Genomic DNA, 22,116 nt, shown 5'->3' on the forward strand with positions numbered 1-22,116 from the left:
CCACTGGACCCTGGCCCGCTCAATGCCAAGGATTGTGTGGTGGCTGACCGTGCACCAGTCTCCCCACATTAAAAGATTCCACGCACAGGCGTCCTCCATATCCTACGGAGGACAGTCATACTCGTTTCGAGTGACCGCCGACGACGATATCATATATCGATTGTAGATGATTATTTTTTTTTACCAGACACATTAAGTATAGCTGCACAGAGTATCAGATCGGTATCGCCGATACCAGCCTGAATTTGACTCAGTATCGGATCAGAAAGACACATCACTAATGATTGCAAAGCCAAAGGTCCTCTGTGGGAGTTTTGTTGGGAAGTGGTAGCAACAAAATAAAGTCTTTTAGTTCGTTTTTTTGCATTCCAAGATAAATTCATTCTATTTTTACTAACAGAAATTGCAGTCAATTTTATTTGTGTTTATTTACTTATTTGGGATGATTAAAGTTTCTGACCTTCCATTACTATGACTGAAAAAAAAATTAGGAGAATTTTTTTTATTTATTGTTATGATTACTTTAGTGCTCAGGTCCCAAACTAAAAGGTGCAAGTAATCGTTTTGTTTTCATTAAACACGTAATGAATCACTATGGCAGGCATCTGTCGCTTCATCCTGGACAATATTCATGACACATTTGTGCTATTTGGGTTTACACTGTATGAAAATACATTTGAAAAGGAATGTTACCTTTGCAACCTCATGATACTATTGGCTAAGTTTTATATTCATAAATGTAAGTTTCTCAATACCCGACCTGTTTTTTGTGCCTTTAAAAAAGAATTACAACTCTATGTTAAAACACTCTCTACCTCTAACAAGCAAAAAGCTGTGAAAACGATGATGCTGTGTTCCAAATTTAAGATATTTACTGAAATTGAGTGAGCCTATGGCTTTGCACTTTGTTTGCTATATATATATAAAGGTGTACAGCTCTGGTAATGGCTACATTCGCACCCACCTGCACAAATGTACTTCAAAATGTAACAATCAAAATAAATATGACTTTTTTTTTGTTTACTAAGGCATGCATATATAATATGCATTAGTTTGACCATTTAAAATCAACGATAATAAAAAGGCGATGCTTGGAAATAGCCTAAAAATGCCCCAAAAACTTGGAAAAACGCGATTCATAGCGTTACTTTTTGGTGTAACCATCATGAGCGTTCTGTTCAGGTATATTTCTTTTATATTTTGATAAATCATCATATTTATGTATTACTAAATTTAAATAGGTATTGATCAATCTTTAAGCTGTGTGTGTTTGCTTTTGACATCTTATTTAGAATTGTAGTTGAAACTTTTACAACCTTGTGTTGCGCTCATGATGGTGTAACTAAACTTGATTTCATTTAATGATTTTATTTTGAATATTTATTCCCTTTTTTACATTTAGTATATTTAAATATTCATTTATAAACATTGAATACATTTCAAATATCAATAAAATTCAATTACCTTCATCTTATAGGGTAATGTTTAGTTACACCAAGTCATGAGCGTAACACTAAGCTTCATCACTTTTGATTGATTGAAACTTTTATTAGTAGGTTGCACAGTGAAGTACATATTCCGTACAATTGACCACTAAATGGTAACACCCGAATAAGTTTTTCAACTTGTTTAAGTCGGGGTCCACTTAAATTGATTCATGATACAGATATATACTATCAGATATATACTAACATCATAATACAGTCATCGCACAAAATAATCCCATTTAATTATTTACATTATTTACAATCCGGGGCGTGGGGGTGGGGGGTTAGGTTTGGTTGTTATCATCAGTCATCAACAATTGAGAACAGAGAAATGGATATTGGAACAGTGTAGGTCTGACTTGGTAGGATATGTACAGTAAGTAGTGGACATAGACATAGAGAGAGAGAGAGAGAGAGAGAGAGAGAGAGAGAGAGAGAGAGAAAGAGAGAGAGAGAGAGAGAGAGAGAGAGAGAGAGAGAGAGAGAGAGAGAGAGATCAGAAGGCATAAGAAAAAGTATCTACATTTGATTATTTACATTTGATTATTAACAATCCGGGGAGGGTGTTAGTTTAGGGTTGTAGCTGCCTGGAGGTGAACTTTTATTGCGGTTTTGAAGGAGGATAGAGATGCCCTTTCTTTTACACCTGTTGGGAGTGCATTCCACATTGATGTGGCATAGAAAGAGAATGAGTTAAGACCTTTGTTAGATGGGAATCTGGGTTTAACATGGTTAGTGGAGCTCCCCCTGGTGTTGTGGTTATGGCGGTCATTTACGTTAAGGAAGTAGTTTGACATGTACTTCGGTATCAGGGAGGTGTAGCGGATTTTATAGACTAGGCTCAGTGCAAGTTGTTTAACTCTGTCCTCCACCCTGAGCCAGCCCACTTTGGAGAAGTGGGTAGGAGTGAGGTGGGATCTAGGGTGGAGGTCTAGAAGTAATCTGACTAGCTTGTCCTGGGATGTTTGAAGTCTAGATTTGAGGGTTTTGGAGGTGCTAGGGTACCAGGAGGTGCATGCGTAATCGAAAAAGGGTTGAACGAGAGTTCCCGCTAGAATCCTCAAGGTGCTTTTGTTGACCAGAGAGGAGATTCTATAGAGACTTTGACTTGTAATATCTCTAATTCTGGTGGTGTTTTATGCTTTTTTTCTTTTTGGAACATGTACTATACACAATCATTGGTACTTTAACTTAACTTAACTTAACATATAATACAATAAAGTCCCATATAAAATTATGTTTCGAGCAATACTTTAATTTTGCCTTTGAAAGTAACACTCCAATGTCCATTAGTGGAGCTGTACATATATATATATATATATATATTTTGCATTCTATTTTAGTTACTTTGAATTTACAACCCCCTGGCGCTGTTTTGTACAGTTTTTGTACTTACTTTGATTATTATTTGTCAACTGTTTGTAAATGTTGAAATGTATAAATAAAGGTTTATAAAAATTAAAAAAAGACACGTGGGCTGGCTCAGGGTGGAGGACAGAGTTAAACAACTTGCACTGAGCCTAGTCTATAAAATCCGCTACACCTCCCTGATACCGAAGTACATGTCAAACTACTTCCTTAACGTAAATGACCGCCATAACCACAACACCAGGGGGAGCTCCACTAACCACGTTAAACCCAGATTCCCATCTAACAAAGGTCTTAACTCATTCTCTTTCTATGCCACATCAATGTGGAATGCACTCCCAACAGGTATAAAAGAAAGGGCATCTCTATCCTCCTTCAAAACCGCACTAAAACAACACCTCCAGGCAACTTCAACCCTAAACTAACTTTCTCTGATGATGCAATTGTTGATGACTGAAGTGTTGATACCACCCAATCCTAACCCACCCCCTTGATTTTAAATAATGTAAATAATTCAATGTATATACTCTGATGATTAACTTGTGTGATGACTGTATTATGAAAATAGTATGTATCTGTATCATGAATCAATTTAAGTGGACCCCGACTTAAACAAGTTGAAAAACTTATTGGGGTGTTACCATTAAGTGGTCAATTGTACGGAATATGTAATTCACTGTGCAATCTACTAATAAAAGTTTCAATCAATCAATCAATCAATCAATCAAAAACGTAACGCAATGCATGCTGGGATAGCTAGCATAGAGCGAACGCTCATTTTGCCTGTTCATGGTAAAATACAGACTTTTTAAAACGACATTAAAAAAAACATACCTTATGTTGGTTGTTAATACCAGTTTATAAAAAAAAAACACATGAAAGTTTATTACAAAATAAAGCCACGGCGAACTTCGTGTCCCTCCCACTCGGAAGTTGAAACCAGTGAAGACCGGAAGTAGCTGCCTCTTATCCAATCACACCGCAGCTGGAACAACCTTTGACCAATGGAATCAATAAGATCCAAACTTCTATAGACTGATCTGGGGTCAGATTGCGACCGGGGTGTTACGCGGCGGTGAGAAACACTCGCCTGACCTCAGGTCAGCCGCGCGCGGACATTGTCCCGTCGCTGAGAAGGCAACATGGCGGGCATGCTGAAAGAGTGCTGCACACAATGGCGCCTAACAAACATTCAACTCCACACTAACATTCAACTCCACACAAACATTCAACTCCACAATAACATTCAACTCCACACTGGCGTGCTCCAGAGTACCACAGCTGACGCAAATAACCCGCAAGGAGGTTGACTTGACTGGGAAGTAAATGCAAGCTCGCTATAAGTGATGTAAACAACACGCATGTGCTCGGCTAACAAACATCTAGATATTTGTTGTTGCTACATTACGTGCAGTAGAATGCCTCACATGAACGTTATAGAACACGGTTATTATTCATGTTACATGATTAATGGTGTCTATGCAAGTGTGTTATAGAAGTACAAAGCACCGCATGACGACATATTCATTTAAAACAGCATGGCGGCCAAGCTCGTGTTTTAGCAACTAAAGTGTAAATAGTGATGCAGAGAAGAGACTTACCATGGCTCCTTCGCTGCTTGTCGGCATTTAAAGCAGCAGCAACAAGACTGAGGGCCCCCGGGGGCCCCCGCCCAAGGAGAATCCCCTCACCCCAACCCCCACCCCCACCCCCGGTCAGTATCTATACCTTGGCGCCATTTCCACCTTTTCTATCCACACTTTCATTTTTTCACTTGTATTAGTAGATTGCACAGTACAGTACATATTCCCTACAATTGACCACTAAAAGGTAACACCCCAATAAGTTTTTACACTTCTTTAAGTCGAGGTACACGTTAATCAATTCATGATAATTCACTGTCTTTGTTTGCTATCCACACTTTCACTGTCTTTGTTTGCTATCTACACTTTCACTCTCTTTGTTTGCCACACCGACTGAAACTATTTCATGTGGTTACATGCTGCTCACCCAACTGTTTGCTAACCTTCTTCACCCAACTGTTTGCTAGCCATGTTCACCCAACTGTTTGCGAACCTTCTTCACCCAACTGTTTGCTAACCATGTTCACCCAACTGTTTGCGAACCTTCTTCACCCAACTGTTTGCTAACCTTCTTCACCCAACTGTTTGCTAACCTTCTTCACCCAACTGTTTGCTAACCATGTTCACCCAACTGTTTGCGAACCTTCTTCACCCAACTGTTTGCTAACCTTCTTCACCCAACTGTTTGCTAACCATGTTCACCCAACTGTTTGCGAACCTTCTTCACCCAACTGTTTGCTAACCTTCTTCACCCAACTGTTTGCTAACCTTCTTCACCCAACTGTTTGCTAACCTTCTTCACCCAACTGTTTGCTAACCATGTTCACCCAACTGTTTGCGAACCTTCTTCACCCAACTGTTTGCTAACCTTCTTCACCCAACTGTTTGCTAACCTTCTTCACCCAACTGTTTGCTAACCATGTTCACCCAACTGTTTGCGAACCTTCTTCACCCAACTGTTTGCTAACCATGTTCACCCAACTGTTTGCTAACCTTCTTCACCCAACTGTTTGCGAACCTTCTTCACCCAACTATTTGCTAACCATGTTCACCCAACTGTTTGCTAACCTTCTTCACCCAACTGTTTGCGAACCTTCTTCACCCAACTGTTTGCTAACCTTCTTCACCCAATGTTTGCGAACCTTCTTCACCCAACTGTTTGCTAACCATGTTCACCCAACTGTTTGCTAACTTTCTTCACCCAACTGTTTGCTAACCATGTTCACCCAACTGTTTGCGAACCTTCTTCACCCAACTGTTTGCTAACCTTCTTCACCCAACTGTTTGCTAACCTTCTTCACCCAACTGTTTGCTAACCTTCACCCAACTGTTTGCTAACCTTCTTCACCCAACTGTTTGGTTGTTATCATCAGTCATCAACAATTGAGAACAGAGAAATGGATATTGGAACAGTGTAGGTCTGACTTTGTAGGATATGGACAGCAAGTAGTGAGTGAGTGAGTGAGAGAGATCGATCACTCAACTGTTTGCTAACCTTCTTCACCGAACTGTTAGCTAACCATGTTCGCGATACGCTAGCTAACTGCGCGTTCATGTGATATTATTGACAAAAGTTGTATTCAAACAGCGTTGATAGCCAATGTAATTATTTTACCGTGTCGATGGTGATGTGCGATACTGCTGATTTTCTTTCCGATCCAATACAGAGTAAAATTCAGGCTGGAATCGGCGATACCGATACTTTGTGCAAATATACCCAATATGTCTGCTAAAATTTAACAATTTATGTATTTCAAATAATAACATGTTTCCTAAATAGTCTAGATCAGGGGTCACCCACCTTTTTGAAACCAAGAGCTACTTCTTGGGTAGTGATTAATGCGAAGGGCTACCAGTTTGATACACACTTAAATTAATTGCCAGAAATAGCCAATTTGCTCAATTTACCTGTAACTCTATGTTATTATTAATAATTAATTATATTTACACTTAATTGAACGGTTTAAAAGAGGAGAAAACACAAAAAAAATGACAATTACATTTTGAAACATAGTTTATCTTCAATTTCGACTCTTTAAAATTCAACCAAAAAAAAGAAGAGAAAAACTTAAAAAAAGAATTTAGGGAACATCATTAGTAATTTTTCCTGATTAAGATTAATTTTAGAATTTTGATGACATGTTTTAAATAGGTTTAAAATCCAATCTACACTTTGTTAGAATATATAACAAATTGGACCAAGCTATATTTCTAACAAAGACAAATCATTATTTCTTCTAGATTTTCCAGAACAAAAATTTTAAAAGGAATTCAAAAGACTTTGAAATAAGATTTAAATTTGATTCTACAGATTTTCTAGATTTGCCAGAATATTTTTTTGGAATTTTAATCATAATAAGTTTGAAGAAATATTTCACAAATATTCTTCATCGAAAAAACAGAAGCTAAAATGAAGAATTAAATTGAAATTTATTTATTATTCTTTACAATAAAAAAAATAAATTTACTTGAACATTGATTTAAATTGTCAGGAAAGAAGAGGAAGGAATTTAAAAGGTAAAAAGGTATATGTGTTTAAAAATCCTAAAATCATTTTTAATGTTGTATTTTTTCTCTAAAATTGTCTTTCTGGAAGTTATAAGAAGCAAAGTAAAAAAATTAATGAATTTATTTAAACAAGTGAAGACCAAGTCTTTAAAATATTTTCTTGGATTTTCAAATTCTATTTGAGTTTTGTCTCTCTTAGAATTAAAAATGTCGGGCAAAGCGAGACCAGCTTGCTAGTAAATAAATAACATTTAAAAAATAGAGGCAGCTCACTGGTAAGTGCTGCTATTTGAGCTATTTTTAGAACAGGCCAGCGGGCTACTCATCTGGTCCTTACGGGCTACCTGGTGCCCGCGGGCACCGCGTTGGTGACCCCTGCTCTAGATGTATTGCAGTATGTACAAACCCCGTTTCCATATGAGTTGGGAAATTGTGTTAGATGTAAATATAAACGGAGTACAATGATTTGCAAATCCTTTTCAACCCATATTCAGTTGAATGCTCTACAAAGACAACATATTTGATGTTCAAACTCATAAACTTTTTTTTTTTTTTGCAAATAATAATTAACTTAGAATTTCATGGCTGCAACACGTGCCAAAGTAGTTGGGAAAGGGCATGTTCACCACTGTGTTACATGGCCTTTCCTTTTAACAACACTCAGTAAAGGTTTGGGAACTGAGGAGACACATTTTTGAAGCTTCTCAGGTGGAATTCTTTCCCATTCTTGCTTGATGTACAGCTTACGTTGTTCAACAGTCCGGGGGTCTCCCTTGTGCTATTTTAGGCTTCATAATGCGCCACACATTTTCAACGGGAGACAGGTCTGGACTACAGGCAGGCCAGTCTAGTACCCGCACTCTTTTACTATGAAGCCACGTTAATGTATCACATGGCTTGGCATTGTCTTGCTGAAATAAGCAGGGGCGTCCATGATAACAACATATGTTGCTCCAAAAGCTGTATATACCTTTCAGCATTAATGGCGCCTTCACAGATGTGTAAGTTACCCATGTCTTGGGCACTAATACACCCCCATACCATCACACATGCTGCCTTTTACACTTTCACCCTAGAACAATCCGGATGGTTCTTTTCCTCTTTGGTCCGGAGGACACGATGTCCACAGTTTCCAAAAACAATTTGAAATGTGGACTCGTCAGACCACAGAACACTTTTCCACTTTGTATCAGTCCATCTTAGATGAGCTCAGGCCCAGCGAAGCTGACGGCGTTTCTGGGTGTTGTTGATAAACGGATTTTGCCTTGCATAAGAGAGTTTAAACTTGCACTTACAGATGTAGCGACCAACTGTAGTTACTGACAGTGGGTTTCTGAAGTGTTCCTGAGCCCATGTGGTGATATCCTTTACACACTGATGTCGCTTGTTGATGCAGTACAGCCTGAGGGATGGGAGGTCACGGGCTTAGCTGCTTACGTGCAGTGATTTCTCCAGATTCTCTGAACCCTTTGATGATATTACGGAGCGTAGATGGTGAAATCCCTAAATTCCTTGCAATAGCTGCTTGAGAAAGGTTTTTCTTAAACTGTTCAACAATTTGCTCACGCATTTGTTGACAAAGTGGTGACCCTCGCCCCATCCTTGTTTGTGAATGACTGAGCATTTTTTTGGGAAGCTGTTTTTATACCCAATCATGGCACCCACCTGTTCCCAATTAGCCTGCACACCTGTTGGATGTTCCAAATAAGTGTTTGATGAGCATTCCTCAACTTTATCAGTATTTATTGCCACCTTTCCCAACTTCTTTGTCATGTGTTGCTGGCATCAAATTCTAAAGTTAATGATTATTTGCAAAAAAAAAAAAGTTTATCAGTTTAAACATCAAATATGTTGTCTTTGTAGCATATTCAACTGAATATGGCTTGAAAATGATTTGCAAATCATTGTATTCCGTTTATAATTACACCTAACACAATTTCCCAACTCATATGGAAACAGGGTTTGTATATCATGACACTACACTAAATAGTCTAGATGTATGGCAGTATGTATATTATGACACTACACTATATAGTCTAGATCAGGGGTCACCAACCTTTTTGAAAGCAAGAGCTACTTCTTGGGTACTGATTAATGCGAAGGGCTACCAGTTTGATACACACTTCAATAAATTGCCAGAAATAGCCAATTTGCTCAATTTACCTTTAACTCTATGTCAAACACACAATCGGTAGCTTTTCTTTAGTTTTATGGATACATGTCCACCGTTCAGTGTAGGTTTTTTTTTAATGATGTCTTTTTGTCATTCATTGAATATCATCCACTTCTTCTCACTCACTTTCTACCTTCACAGTTATTTCCATCTCTAGCTTTTTTGCCTTTTTACAAAATGAAAAACACATCAAATAAATGAATGAATGAATGACAAATGAATGAATTATTTTTTTATAAAATGAAAAACCAATCAAATGAAAGCTTTAAGCAGCGTTCCACAAGCCCTCGCCAACCTCCTCGGGACGGTGTGGGTTCCTGGTTCGATCCCCAGCTTCTACCAACCTAGTCACGTCTGTGTCCTTGAGCAAGACACTTCACCCTTGCTCCTGATGGGTGGTGGTTAGGGCCTTGCATGGCAGCTCCCTCCATCAGTGTGTGAATGTGGAAATAGAGTCAAAGCACTTTGAGTACCTTGAAGGTAGAAAGGCGCTATACGAGTATAACCCATTTACCATTTAATGCAAATGCTAGCAAGTTTTGGTCGGACCTTACTGGTTTTACTGTGATGTTTGGCACACCAACTAATGACGGGGATGCGTCGGCCATTTTCATTTTCATTTGGACCGCCAATTTTATGCCAAAATGTGGAGTGGTGTTTTGATGAACTCCTCCTCAGCAGGACTTTGACCAAACAAGGCCAAATAAAATTCCTGTATATAAGACATAAGGGTGATGTCAAACTGCGCCACAGCATGTGGGCGGGGCATGGTGATAAACATTAATGGTGAGTCCATAAGGTCCGATGTGGTTCATTTATGAGTGTCAACAGAAAATGACAAAACCCAGGAGGTGGACGAGGACTTCTTAAAAGCTGCTTAAAGCTTTCATTTGATGTGTTTTTCACTTTGTAAAAAGGCAAAAACATTTTTGCATTTAAAGACAATTTTTTGTGCTAGTATTGTCAGAATCAGCATTTTGTGTTTACAATGTGCCTCTTTGCTTCAGTTTTCCTCTTTTGTTTCATTGCCAGTGCCAAGTGTGCATTACAAAGTCACATTTGAACAGCTTCCATGTGAATATAAGCTACAAGTGGAGCTAATCTTGTATTTTTGGCGTTTGTCTCAGAGCATTCGTCCATTAAAAGGGTATGTACCCATTCAGTTGGCCCATTTTTTCTATATTCGTGAATAGCGTCACCATGGTATTACGAAATGTTGCGAACTTAAAGTACCCCCGTAGGCGCGAGTGAAACCTTTCCGACGGTATAACATATGTGGGGGTTCGTTGGCCGCTCCTTCCCGTATTAATCGTAAGAGAAACATGCGGAGCTATAATAATAAAAGTTGAAGTGGTAAACAGAAGCAAATTTAGAAGAAAAAAAAAATCATGCTTCTGTTAGCATGCAAGCAAGCTAACGTTAGCATGCAAGCAAGCTAACGTTAGCATGCTATCAGTTAGCTTGTGTCGAAAGTAGACAAGTGTGTGAACAAAATGAAGCGTTAAGCACCAAGCTATGTGAAAGAATGGCTGAGCTACAAGAGGAGCTAATCTGGTCTTTTTGGCATTTGTCTCAAAGCAATCATCTATTAAAAGGGTATGTACCCAATCAATTGGCCCTTTTTTTTTTTTTAATTCTTGAATAGCGTCACCAAGGTAACACGAAATGTTGCGAACTTAAGATTTCATCATTGATATATAAACTATCAGACTGCGTGGTTGGTAGTAGTGGGTTTCAGTAGGCCTTTAAAGTACCACCGTAGGCGCGAGTGAAATCTTTCCGACGGTATAACATATGTGGGGGTTTGTTGGCCGCTCCTTCTCGTATTAATCGTAAGAGAAACGTGCAGAGCTACAATAATAAAAGTTAAAGTGGTAAACAGAAGCAAATTTAGCTAAAAAATATCATGCTTGTGTTAAAAGGCAAGCAAGCTAACGTTAGCATGCTATCAGTTAGCTTGTGTCGAAAGTAGACAAGTTTGCATTACAAAGTCACATTTGAACAGCTTCAGTAATAACACAGGACAGTCAAACATTTTTGTAGCTCAGCTAAGTTGCCTTTTAATGCGTACAAATCCTAGAAAAAGTTATCAAAATACACACAGTGCTTTTACACTTAAAGTTCCAAGGAATGACCAAAAAGGTAGTAAAAAAACGTTGCGATAAAATTCTGCAAATTTAAAAGGAAACATGAAAATCAAATCCTAAACTGAAAAAACAAACAAACAGCTAAACCTACAAGACACTGTGGATTACAAGTACTGACTAAAAAAGGACAACAACATATAGATAGTATCAAAACAAAACAAAGTACAAAAAATACAAACTTTTTGCATGAATGAAACATGTAAACAGATTTTGGTCCTTTGGAGAAAGTTGTCACCTTCCTGCTGGCAGATTGAAAAGCAGCAGAGATGACTTGAACGTTGAACCAAGTCAGAAAGAATCGGCTGACTTCAAACACAAAGCAGCTGTATCCAGTGTCACCACATAGTAGCGCTGCACACCTTGCTTGGAGGTAATGTTCCGCCTCGTGCACACACAAACAAAACAACCTTTCACTCGTCCAAACATCGGAAAGAACCGCAGGTAGCTGCGAGAATGTTTCAAAAAAAGAAAAAGTTGACATGAAGGTTAGTCAAAACCAATCAGTGCTTGTTTACACAAATACAAACGGCCTTTTCTTGCAGTGTTTCCCACCATTTGTGTCTTTATCTGCAACACTCAACAAAATAACTTCTTTTCAGCCACGATTGTAAACTGTTTGTTGCCATACGTAATCACAAAACACACCTGCAGAAAAGAAGGCAAGTGCGGACTGTTTTTTCTTTGGCTGTAGTTCAAGTATTTGCACGTAATGTAGCTTTTTGACAGATGATCAAACACATTGCATTTCTCTATATTGCTAATAATAACAAAAGCGTACTAAACTCTATGACACTTTTAGCAATAGCACTAGCCTCCGGTTCCTAGTCTTGGAAAAAGTCCCCGCTGTCCTTTTATGCTTTTACTACTAATATCCATGATGAGTCACACGAGGTAATCATCATCCACGCCAGGTCGTCATCATCAACTCTACAACGTCTGAGGCCAGTTTGGACTCAAACGCCAAAGTAAACTTTGGTCTTTACCAGCAATGATCCACGCTAGGTGGCTCACGATGAAAGAAACAATGGAACAAAACAAGGAAAAGGTGGTGTATACTTCCTGGTAATGACAGTATTTTCTAGTAGGTTATTTACTAGTCACATGTGGGGTCTAGTCGCTGGTGATTAGTCGTGTCAACTGTCTGGTGACAGGTGGCAACTATTTTTCTAGGGTTGGGTAGTGTTTACATTTTTGGGTGGTTGATAAAGTCTATTTGCTGGTGAATACTGGTAACAATTGGACGCTATCTGTAGGCGTTTATTGATATCACTTATCACAGTCTGTTTACGATGGTCCGTTGGTGTTTATTAACTGGTGATGGGTGGCATCTAGTTTCTGGTCACAGGTAGTATCACTTAACATGGTCTGTTTTCTATCGTTGGGTGGTGTTTGTTTTCTGGTGGCAGATGGCTTCTATTTGCTGCTGATTAATGGTAACAGTTAGACGCTATCGGTCGGCGTTTATTTACTGATCAAGGGTGGCGTCTATTTCCTGGTAACAGGTAGTGTCACTTATCACCATCAGGTTTCTAGGTTTTCCGGTGATGGATGGCATCTATTTTCTGGTGATTAATGGTAGCAATTAAACGCTATCGGTAGGAATTTGTTTACTGATGAAGGGTGGCGTCTATTTCCTGGTAACAGGTTGCATCATTTATCACGGTCAGGTTTCTAGGTTTGGCTGGTGTTTATTTTCCGGTGATGGTTGGCATCTTTTTGCTGGTGATTAATGGTGACAATAAAACACTATCTATCGTAAGGAGTCTATTTACTGGGGATGGGTAGCGTCTATTTTCTGGTCACAGGTAGTATCACTTAACATGGTCTGTTTTCTATCGTTGGGTGGTGTTTATTTTCTGGTGGCAGATGGCTTTTATTTGCTGGTGATTAATGGTAACAATAAGACACTTTCTATCATAAGGAGTCTATTTACTGGGGATGGGTGGTGTCTCTTCTTACAGACGGCGTCTGTTTTCTAGGGTTGGGTGGTGCTTCATGTTGTGCCTATTTACTGGTGAAGAGCTGTAATAATTGGCGGCTATCAAGGGGTTTCTATTTTCTGTCAATTGGAGGTGCATGTCTATGTGCTGGGTGGTGTCTATTCGCAGGCAAAGAAGTCTTTGAGAGGGGCAAAAAGATGCCGTATGACAGGAACGCTCCAGGACCGGCCCAGGAGTTTCTGCCGAGCACCTCGACCCATGTTGGAAACGTCTGTGTAGTGGACCGGGAAGCCGAAGATCCTGCAAGAGTTCATTTGAATTTGAATGTCAGAAATGGAATTGGCAACACAAGCAGTGGCTTCCTGGTGGCATTTACCTCTCCAGCTCCGTGCACCACAAGATGTCCTCCTTGCCGTTCATCAGAACAGGGAAGTGCTGGTCCTTTCCTTGTTTGATGGAGTTTGAGCGTGTGGTGATGGTGCGCACTTTTCCAAACTAAACAACAAAGACACAACGTTCATTGAAACAAAAGTCTCAAAAGATGAGAGGATGACTTTGCTGCTGCTGTTGTTTGGACCTTTGCCACTCGCCCATGTTCCAGACAGTCCTGCAGCACCAGTTTGTCCATCCCGGACGCACACAGAGGTCTGCAATGTACCATTATGAAGCATATATGAATGTACCACTGATATATCTTTAGAAGCTGGTTGCCCACCTGTTCATGCCTGGCAGGTTCCCCCAAAAGTATCGAGCACGGTGGGCAGCAGAGACCTCGATAGCGTCAATCATCACAGGGTTACACTAAAACCCACACAGGACACTGTCAATCTCTCACCTTCAGGTGAAACCTGGTTCCAATTCAAGAGTCTGCCCACGGTCTTACCTCCAGGAATCGTGAGATGTCCCTCTTGTCGTTGACACCCATGGCGACCACGTTCTCGAACATCCAGAAGAATGGTCGGTTCTCTCCCTCTTTGGGCTTGGCCTCGCTCAGCAGACGGTAGAACTCAAAGAACAACCTCCCTGTCCCTTCTAGAAAAACAGAGCAGAGCAGCTCAAGCTGTAGACCGCACTCACACAACACCAGATGAAGAAAGTCGGACATACCAAAGAGACCCTTTCTTGCTGGGTTGACAATAGACAAGTCATTGCACGGACTGCCCCCGATGACGAGGTCAAATGGACCCCATTCAAGAATCTGACGAGGAACATCATGTTAAGATTATTAGATACTATGAATCATTCAAGGAATCACACAGATGCTAACACCTGACAATCAAAATCAGGGAGGATTGGACTTCTTGGAAAACTGCCAGTTGACACAGGACACCTTGGAATTCATCTTTCTCTCAATGAACCACAGCTCCCTGGTGCCAGCAGCACTCAGACTACCACCACCATGCTTGACTGTAGACACAAGTGTACCTGGATTTATGGACCCCTTTTACTGGCGAACTTTTCAGTTGACGAACTATTGGGCGAACCATGTGCCTGTGTACGAAGGCTGCATTCAGTCATTGTGTGTACCTATGGCATCAATTTTGAGACAAGGCAGCCAGCCTAGTCTCCAGTTGTGATGACAGCAGACTTTTTTCACAGTAGGAGAAGGAAAGGTCCTTATTTCAGTGTCTCTGTCCAGCCCTCCTTCCACCTCCATTCTATCTGGGGCTCCGTGCCAGACCCTCCCCTTCGGAGCCAATTCTCTGTCTTTCTTTATGTCGCTCCACTCAGCACGCAGCGTTTCCAAGGAGTCTTATTCGACTACCAAACTTTCAATCGAATCGTCGTACAATCAACCCCCTTTGTGGGAGGAGGCTCAATGAGTACCCGAGACCCCCCCCCCCCCCCCCCCCCGTGTACAGTTGGGACGTGGGGCCTGTGGGGATGTGCTACTGCCGGACTAGGATGCCCTGTTCGACACGTAGCACGCCATGCCAAAGGCCTGCCACCCGCCCTGGTGAGATTGGCTGGAAATAGGACCCTGCAGATGATGAGTTTGCACGTCCAGGAGGCTTCCCTCACTGCTCCCCTCTGGCAACAACAATGATCATTCCAGAGGTTCACTTACGGAAACCTTGTTACGATGCTTACTTCCTTTACATCAGGGGTTCCCAGGTGCCCGCCAAGTCATTTTGTTTGGCCCACCAAAGAGTGGCTTTTTCATAAGACATGTTCATACCGACCTCTTTCAAACTCACAATCCTTGATGGTATGTCCGCAAAGCTAACTGGTTGCCATCTATCGACCGTTACGTTTAACACTACCTTATCCCGTAATTTCAAGACTATAATCTGCCACAAGCTTCACGTGCCGCCAATAAATTTAGCATTGTCACACCAGACAAATGAAATTGACGAATGTATCACGGCTGCTGCGCCAAATAAATTGTTCTTAATAAACCAAACGCCCTCACACAATCATTTAGCTGGCCATTTAGCATGTTATGGCCTCACCTTCGTCATAGAGAAGAAACTAGGAAATGGATACGATGCAGCCCCAGAGCTCAAGACGATTTACCCGCCCACTGAATAAGTAAACAGCCATCACTGCTAACAGGCCCTGAAAAGGTTTAACCGCCGTGTGCTGAAGAAGACGACTTTAGCTCGCAGGAGGAAGATAAGGAAGAAGACCGATCTAAATGACCTAGGCTACTATAGGCACTGCCTTTTGTTAATTCTGTGAGTAAACCCAAGCGCCTGTGTAAATATTGTATTTTTCAATGTGCCAATATACGTACAAAATAAAATGTTGTTCTAGTTGCGCTCTATCGCCTGGAAATTAGGGCATATGGCGGAATGGGGCTAAACCCCTCACTTATGGTACGTTTAAAATTGCTGCGTTTGGCCCACGGCCCATTGGCACGGTTTCACTTTGGCATTGGGAGACGAGATAGTTTGGGCACTCAAATTTGACCAGATCATCTTCTTAGCGGCTACGCCAGAGCCAAAACTGACCCCGGCGAGGTCGATCCGAGGACCTCCCTTTAAACGATCCACTCTCTGCTGTGTTTACTTGTTTATGTTTTGGCCTTCTTGAGGTGGAATAATTGACAAATTGTATCTATTTGTGGGGATCCCCATTAGCGTTGCTATTGCATGTAGCATGCGTGCTAGTGTAGCGGCTCTGCGTTGTGTTCCTGATTCTCCCAGACTGCCTCCGAACCCACGTCGCCCGATTGAGAGGTAGGTGTGCTAGCCACGAGGCTAAAACGTACAGCTGCCACAGCCAATCTGTCTCTGTTCCACTTACCCCTCCAGACCTCACCCACTCTCATCCGGGTCACGGCACCACCCTAGCGGCTCTGCATTGTTAATCGAGCTTCCCACGAACCCACTTCGCCCGATTTAGAGGTAAGTGTGCTAGCTACTAGGTCAAAAGCCTGAGCTGCTCTTTTGAGGTGGTTGGGGAGAGAGGCTTACCAACGTAAACCTGGCTGAGCCACCCTAGCTGGCCTCCGTTATACAAAAAAACATCTTATCCAAAGTCGACTGATCATGGCAAAATCTAACAAATCCGATTGGACTTGGAAAACCGTTATTTGAAGACGGGCCTAACACGCACAACACAACACCACTGTTGGCGTCATAGCCTACGTTTTTCTTGGTGATGTTTCGGACATCGTGGACGTAATGGATCTTTCCTTCATGTCGGACAACACCGACAGAGATGGAGTCCTCGCACACCTCAGACGCCACGTACAGGTCCACCTTGAAGCCCAGATCTCTAAGGACCAGGTAGCCTGTCAGCACAAACACACAAGTCCATTGATGTGCCGCGGACGTCTTTTCAAGGCTTCCTGTCAGGCGCTCGTCCTCACCTGTGGCGATGCCGTCGAACAGGGAGAGGACTCTGACTGGCCGCCTCTGCTCTGCAGGGACTGCTGGGTAAATCTTTGGTGTCTCCTGGAGAGAAAATGCTGTTAATACTGCAGAAAACTATACCAACAATCTGTGTTGGACCTGAGAGGGTCCATGGTCTTCTGATAAAAGTTCATTGGCTTTATGGAATTTAATTTTATGCGTTTGGATTTTGTGAACTGAATTTTTTTCCATCAAATTATGCTGACAATATCATTGAAACAAAATGTCTTCGCAAAATGCATGTTTTAAAATTCAGTGTAAAGAAATTAAGTTAAAAAAATGTGTTTATAAAAATTCAGTGTAAATAAATAGAGTTAAAAAAATTAGTTTATAAAAATTCAGTGTAAAGAAATTGAGTTAAAAAAAATTAGTTTATAAAAATTCAGTGTAAAGGAATGGAGTTAAAAAAATGTGTTTATAAAAATTCAGTGTAAATAAATTGAGTTAAAAAATGTGTTTATAAAAATTCGGTGTAAAGAAATTGAGTTAAAAAAAATTAGTTTATAAATATTCAGTGTAAAGGAATGGAGTTAAAAAATGTGTTTATAAAAATTCAGTGTAAATAAATTGAGTTTAAAAATGTGTTTATAAAAATTCAGTGTAAAGAAATTGAGTTAAAAAAATTAGTTTATAAAAATTCAGTGTAAAGAAATTGAGTTTAAAAAATGTTTTAAAAATTCAGTGTAAAGAAATTGAGTTAAAAAAATGTGTTTTTACACTGAATTTTTTTACACAGAATTTTTTTTACACTGAATTTTTATACACTGAAACTCTTAGACTGAACTTTTATACACTGATATTTTTTACACTGAAATTTTTACGCTGAATTTTTTTACACTGAATCTTTTACACAATTATTTTTACACTGAACTTTTATACACTGATATTTTTACACTGAAATGTTATATACTGAAATTTTTGACGGATATTTTACGCTGAATTTTTTTTACATGGATTTTTTTTACACTGAACTTTTATACACTGAAATTCTTACATTTAACTTTTATACACTGCATTTTTTACACTGAAATGTTTTACACTGAAATTTTTTTACACTGAACTTTTATACACTGCAATTTTTTACACTGAATTTTTTACACTGTATTTTTATACATCCATCCATCCATCCATTTTCTACCGCTTGTCCCTTTCACTGAATTTTTATACACTGAATTTTTATACACTGAAATTCTTAGATTGAACTTTTACACACTGATATTTTTTACACTGTATTTTTATACATCTATCCATCCATCCATTTTCTACCGCTTGTCCCTTGCACTGAATTTTTATACACTGAATTTTTTTTACACTGAATTTTAAAACCTATGCATTTTGCTCACAATTGTTTTTCAGCATAATTTGATGTAAAAAAATCCAGTTCCATAAATAGCTAAAATGAAGACACAATAGAAGACGCAGAGACTCACAAACTCTTGGCCTTTGTCGTTCCCAAAGAACTCCTGCAGTTTGACGCTCCAGTCGTGCCGCCGTCTGAGGACGCCGTACTGCAGCGGCGGCTGGCACATGTAGCATCGCCACGGGTCCAGGAAGCGGGCGTTGTTGGAAGCTCCCGGGTCCACCAGGAGATCCAGACAGTCCACGCAGAAACACCTGGAGAGGAGCCAGCGTGCGTCACACAAAGCCTGGGTGCAGGTGGGCGTGTGTCGCACCTGCAGCAGTTGGCGTTGCCGCACAGCAGAACCTCTCGCCCCCCGCAGCAGACGGTGCAGTAGGACTGGTAGCCGTCGTCATCGTACATGTAGGATGTCTCCAGGTACACGTCCTGCAGGACAGGCATGGATCCCAGGTCAGTGACAACACAATCCCTCAGTGGGTCATGGCTGGTCTTTCAGCAGGACAAAGAAGGGAGTGGCTCAAAAGGAAAACCATTTAAAAAAGACAAAACAAAAGTAGCACCAAGCAGACATATGGCGCAGCATGGACTCTTCAGGTCCGGACTCAGCTGGAGGAGGAACTGCACCCTTCAGGGGACAAGAAGGTGCAGATTGTGGACTGGGAGGATGGATGGTTGGAAAGGGGAGTGAGGGTCTTTGGACTCAGCAGCATAGAACTTCATTATGCTAATTAATGACCACGGTGCACTTCTGGTAGGAATCAACTACCAGAAATATTCATGCAGGGCCCAATCAGAATTCTACCTGGAGGCCCCGCCCCCTTTTGGCATTCATGGGGTGTCTTAAGGAGCTCAGTTACCTTGCATGTTTGACACAGGCCTCCTTCAAAGAGTGGATGGAAGGTTGCTGCCCTCATCTTGCCACAGGAGAGGCAGAACTCTGACACACACACACACACACACACACACACACACACACACACACACACACACACACACACACACACACACACACACACCAGTGAGCACGTAGATAAACAAACTACAAAGCCCAATAGCAGTGAAGTTGTCAGGTTGTGTAAATGGTAAATAAAAAGAGAATACAACAAATCCTTTTCAACTTATATTCAATTAAATAGACTGCAAAGACAAGATATTTCATGTTCACACTGAGAAACTTTGTTTTTTTGTGCAAATAATCATGAACTTAGACTTTGATGGCAGCAACACATTGCAAAAAAGGCATTTTTACCAGTGTGTTACATGGCCTTTCCTTTGAACAACACTCTGAAGGTTTGGGAACTGAGGAGACACATTTTTGAAGTGGAATTCTTTCCCATTCTTGCTTGATGTACAGCTTAAGTTGTTCAACAGTCTCCCTTCTCATATTTTAGCCTTCACACATTTTCAATGTCTGGACTACAGGCAGGCTGTTGTAACACCTGGCTTGGCATTGTCTTGCTGAAATAAGCAGGGGCGTCCATGGTAACATTGCTTAGATGGCAACATATGTTGCTCCAAAACCTGTATGTACCTTTCAGCATGAATGGTGCCTTCACAGATGTGTAAGTTACCCATGTCTTGGCCACTAATACACCCCCATACCATCACACATGCTGCCTTTTACACTTTCACCCTAGAACAGTCCCCATGCTTCTTTTCCTCTTTGGTCCGGAGGACACCACGTCCACAGTTTCCAAAAATAATTTGAAATGTGGACTCGTCAGACCACAGAACACTTTTCCACTTTGCATCAGTCCATCTTAGATGAGCTCGGGCCCAGCGAAGCGCTTCTGGGTGTTGTTGATAAATGGCTTTGGCTTTGCATAGTAGATTTTTTAACTTGCACTTACAGATGTAGCGACCAACTGTAGTTACTGACAGTGGTTTTCTGAAGTGTTCCTGAGCCCATGTGGTGATATCCTTTACACACTGATGTGGCTTTTTGATGCAGTACAGCCTGAGGGATGCAAGGTGTGTAATATCATGGCTTACGTGCAGTGATTTCTCCACATTCTCTGAACCTTTTGATGATATTACGGAGCGTAGATGGTGAAATCCCTAAATTCCTTGTTGAGAAATGTTGTTCTTAAACAATTTGCTCAGGCATTTGTTGACAAAGTGGTGACCCTCGCCCCATCCTTGTTTGTGAACGACTGAGCATTTCATGGAAGCTGCTTTTATACCCAATCATGGCACCCACCTGTTCCCAATTAGCCTGTTCACCTGTGGGATGTTCCAAATAAGTCTTTGATGAGCATTCCTCAGCTTTCTCACTCTTTTTTTGCCACTTGTGCCAGCTTTTTTGAAACATGTTGCAGGCATCAAATTCCAAATGAGCTAATATTTGCAAAGTTTCTCAGTGTGAACATGAAATATCTTGTCTTTGCAGTCAATTCAATTGAATATAAGTTGAAAAGGATTTGTTGTATTCTCTTTCGATTTACCATTTACACAACCTGACAACTTCACTGCTTTTGGGCTTTGTAATATCTCCAAATGCTACATTTTTACCTTCAATACTTCTTTTGTTTCTCAGCACTTCATTGACCATTTGTTCTAGAAGAAACGCACACACGCACACGCACACACATGTTTAGGAGTGGTTGTGCTACTTGACCTTTAACCTCTACCTCTGCTGTAGGACTCCTCCGGGGCGTCCTTGGTCTTGCACACACTGATCCTGGGACGCTTGGCGCTGGGGAGGTAATCTGGCAGGGACACGTCCAGGACTTGCAGGCCTAAGGGGCTGCTGTCTGCACACACACACACACACACACACACACACACACACACACACTGAGTAGCTGCCAGACAATGCAGGTGTCGGTGGCCTGCAGCGCCGCACCTGCACTGTGCGTGGGTTTGAGTCCCTCTTGGCCTTTAGGCAGGAAGCCGCCGTGTGCCCAGTCCAGCATGGGTTGGACCTGGTCGTCGGGATTGTCCGACTCGCAGGGGGGGAAGGTTTTCTCTGCCCTGATGCTGGCCATCTGGGAGAGTTGAAAGAATCCACCAAGTCAATAGGAACATTTGACAGTGAAGGATGTTGAAATGTGACTTCCTATTCTTACATACTTTGACCCTGGAACAGACTAGATGACAAAATGCTGTCTGTCAAAATAATAATATTCTGGAAGTAGTCGATACTGACCTGATTTTCACGATTCTCCTTATGTATTCGATACCACAACAAGAATTTATAAAATGGACTTGTGTGTGGGGGCGTGTCGGCAAAGCATACAGCACAGTTCAGCTTGTTGTTGTTGTTTTTTTGGCTTGTTAATAATGAGATAGTTCATCAATGTGTTAAATGTAGTATGGCCTTTATATTGTGTACAAACCTTTTGTTAAGGCTGGAAGCCATTATTCATATTTACATTGTTTCTTATGGAAACATTTGCTTCACTATACAAACTTTTCCATTTACAAACCCAAGAAATGGAGGTTCCTCTGTATTTAAGATCAGCGTGCTTGAACATCATTGTGCAGAGAATTGAAATAAGAGTACCAGTAGGTGACTAGAAATAGAACACAGAACATCAGTCTTCTATATTCTCCAGTTGATCAAAACAAGGAATACTGCGATCATAAATAAGAAAAGTCAACTATTTTACATTCTAAAAAAAAAAAGCAGGAATTGATGTGGAGCCTTGCAGTATATAAAATAAACTATATTATTAATATTCGGTTTAT

The 22,116-nt window shown here is 40.8% G+C and overlaps 2 protein-coding genes across 3 annotated transcripts in view; both read right to left on the minus strand.

Moving 5' to 3' along the window:
• Positions 1 to 3,789, minus strand: part of LOC133653311 (DNA (cytosine-5)-methyltransferase 3B-like) — a 56,263-nt gene extending 52,474 nt beyond the window's left edge. The window contains exon 1 of the mRNA XM_062052463.1: positions 3,690 to 3,789. The gene's annotated coding sequence lies outside the window, so the exon portion shown is untranslated. The remainder of the gene's footprint in view (positions 1 to 3,689) is intronic.
• Positions 3,790 to 11,165: 7,376 nt separating this feature from the next.
• Positions 11,166 to 22,116, minus strand: part of LOC133653314 (DNA (cytosine-5)-methyltransferase 3B-like) — a 34,339-nt gene continuing 23,388 nt past the window's right edge. For both annotated transcript variants that reach the window (XM_062052467.1, XM_062052466.1), the window contains exons 9-22: positions 21,272 to 21,413; positions 21,057 to 21,179; positions 20,938 to 20,982; positions 19,284 to 19,363; positions 18,740 to 18,852; positions 18,497 to 18,680; positions 17,024 to 17,108; positions 16,800 to 16,945; positions 14,314 to 14,404; positions 14,090 to 14,238; positions 13,922 to 14,007; positions 13,784 to 13,853; positions 13,583 to 13,701; positions 11,166 to 13,506 (exon numbers count right to left, since the gene is read on the minus strand). In XM_062052467.1, coding sequence (XP_061908451.1) covers positions 13,365 to 13,506; positions 13,583 to 13,701; positions 13,784 to 13,853; positions 13,922 to 14,007; positions 14,090 to 14,238; positions 14,314 to 14,404; positions 16,800 to 16,945; positions 17,024 to 17,108; positions 18,497 to 18,680; positions 18,740 to 18,852; positions 19,284 to 19,363; positions 20,938 to 20,982; positions 21,057 to 21,179; positions 21,272 to 21,413 — 1,575 coding nt within the window. In that variant the 3' untranslated portion in view covers positions 11,166 to 13,364. The remainder of the gene's footprint in view (positions 13,507 to 13,582; positions 13,702 to 13,783; positions 13,854 to 13,921; positions 14,008 to 14,089; positions 14,239 to 14,313; positions 14,405 to 16,799; positions 16,946 to 17,023; positions 17,109 to 18,496; positions 18,681 to 18,739; positions 18,853 to 19,283; positions 19,364 to 20,937; positions 20,983 to 21,056; positions 21,180 to 21,271; positions 21,414 to 22,116) is intronic.

This window comes from Entelurus aequoreus, linkage group LG07 (genome assembly GCF_033978785.1).
Source record: "Entelurus aequoreus isolate RoL-2023_Sb linkage group LG07, RoL_Eaeq_v1.1, whole genome shotgun sequence".
NCBI lineage: Eukaryota > Metazoa > Chordata > Actinopteri > Syngnathiformes > Syngnathidae > Entelurus > Entelurus aequoreus.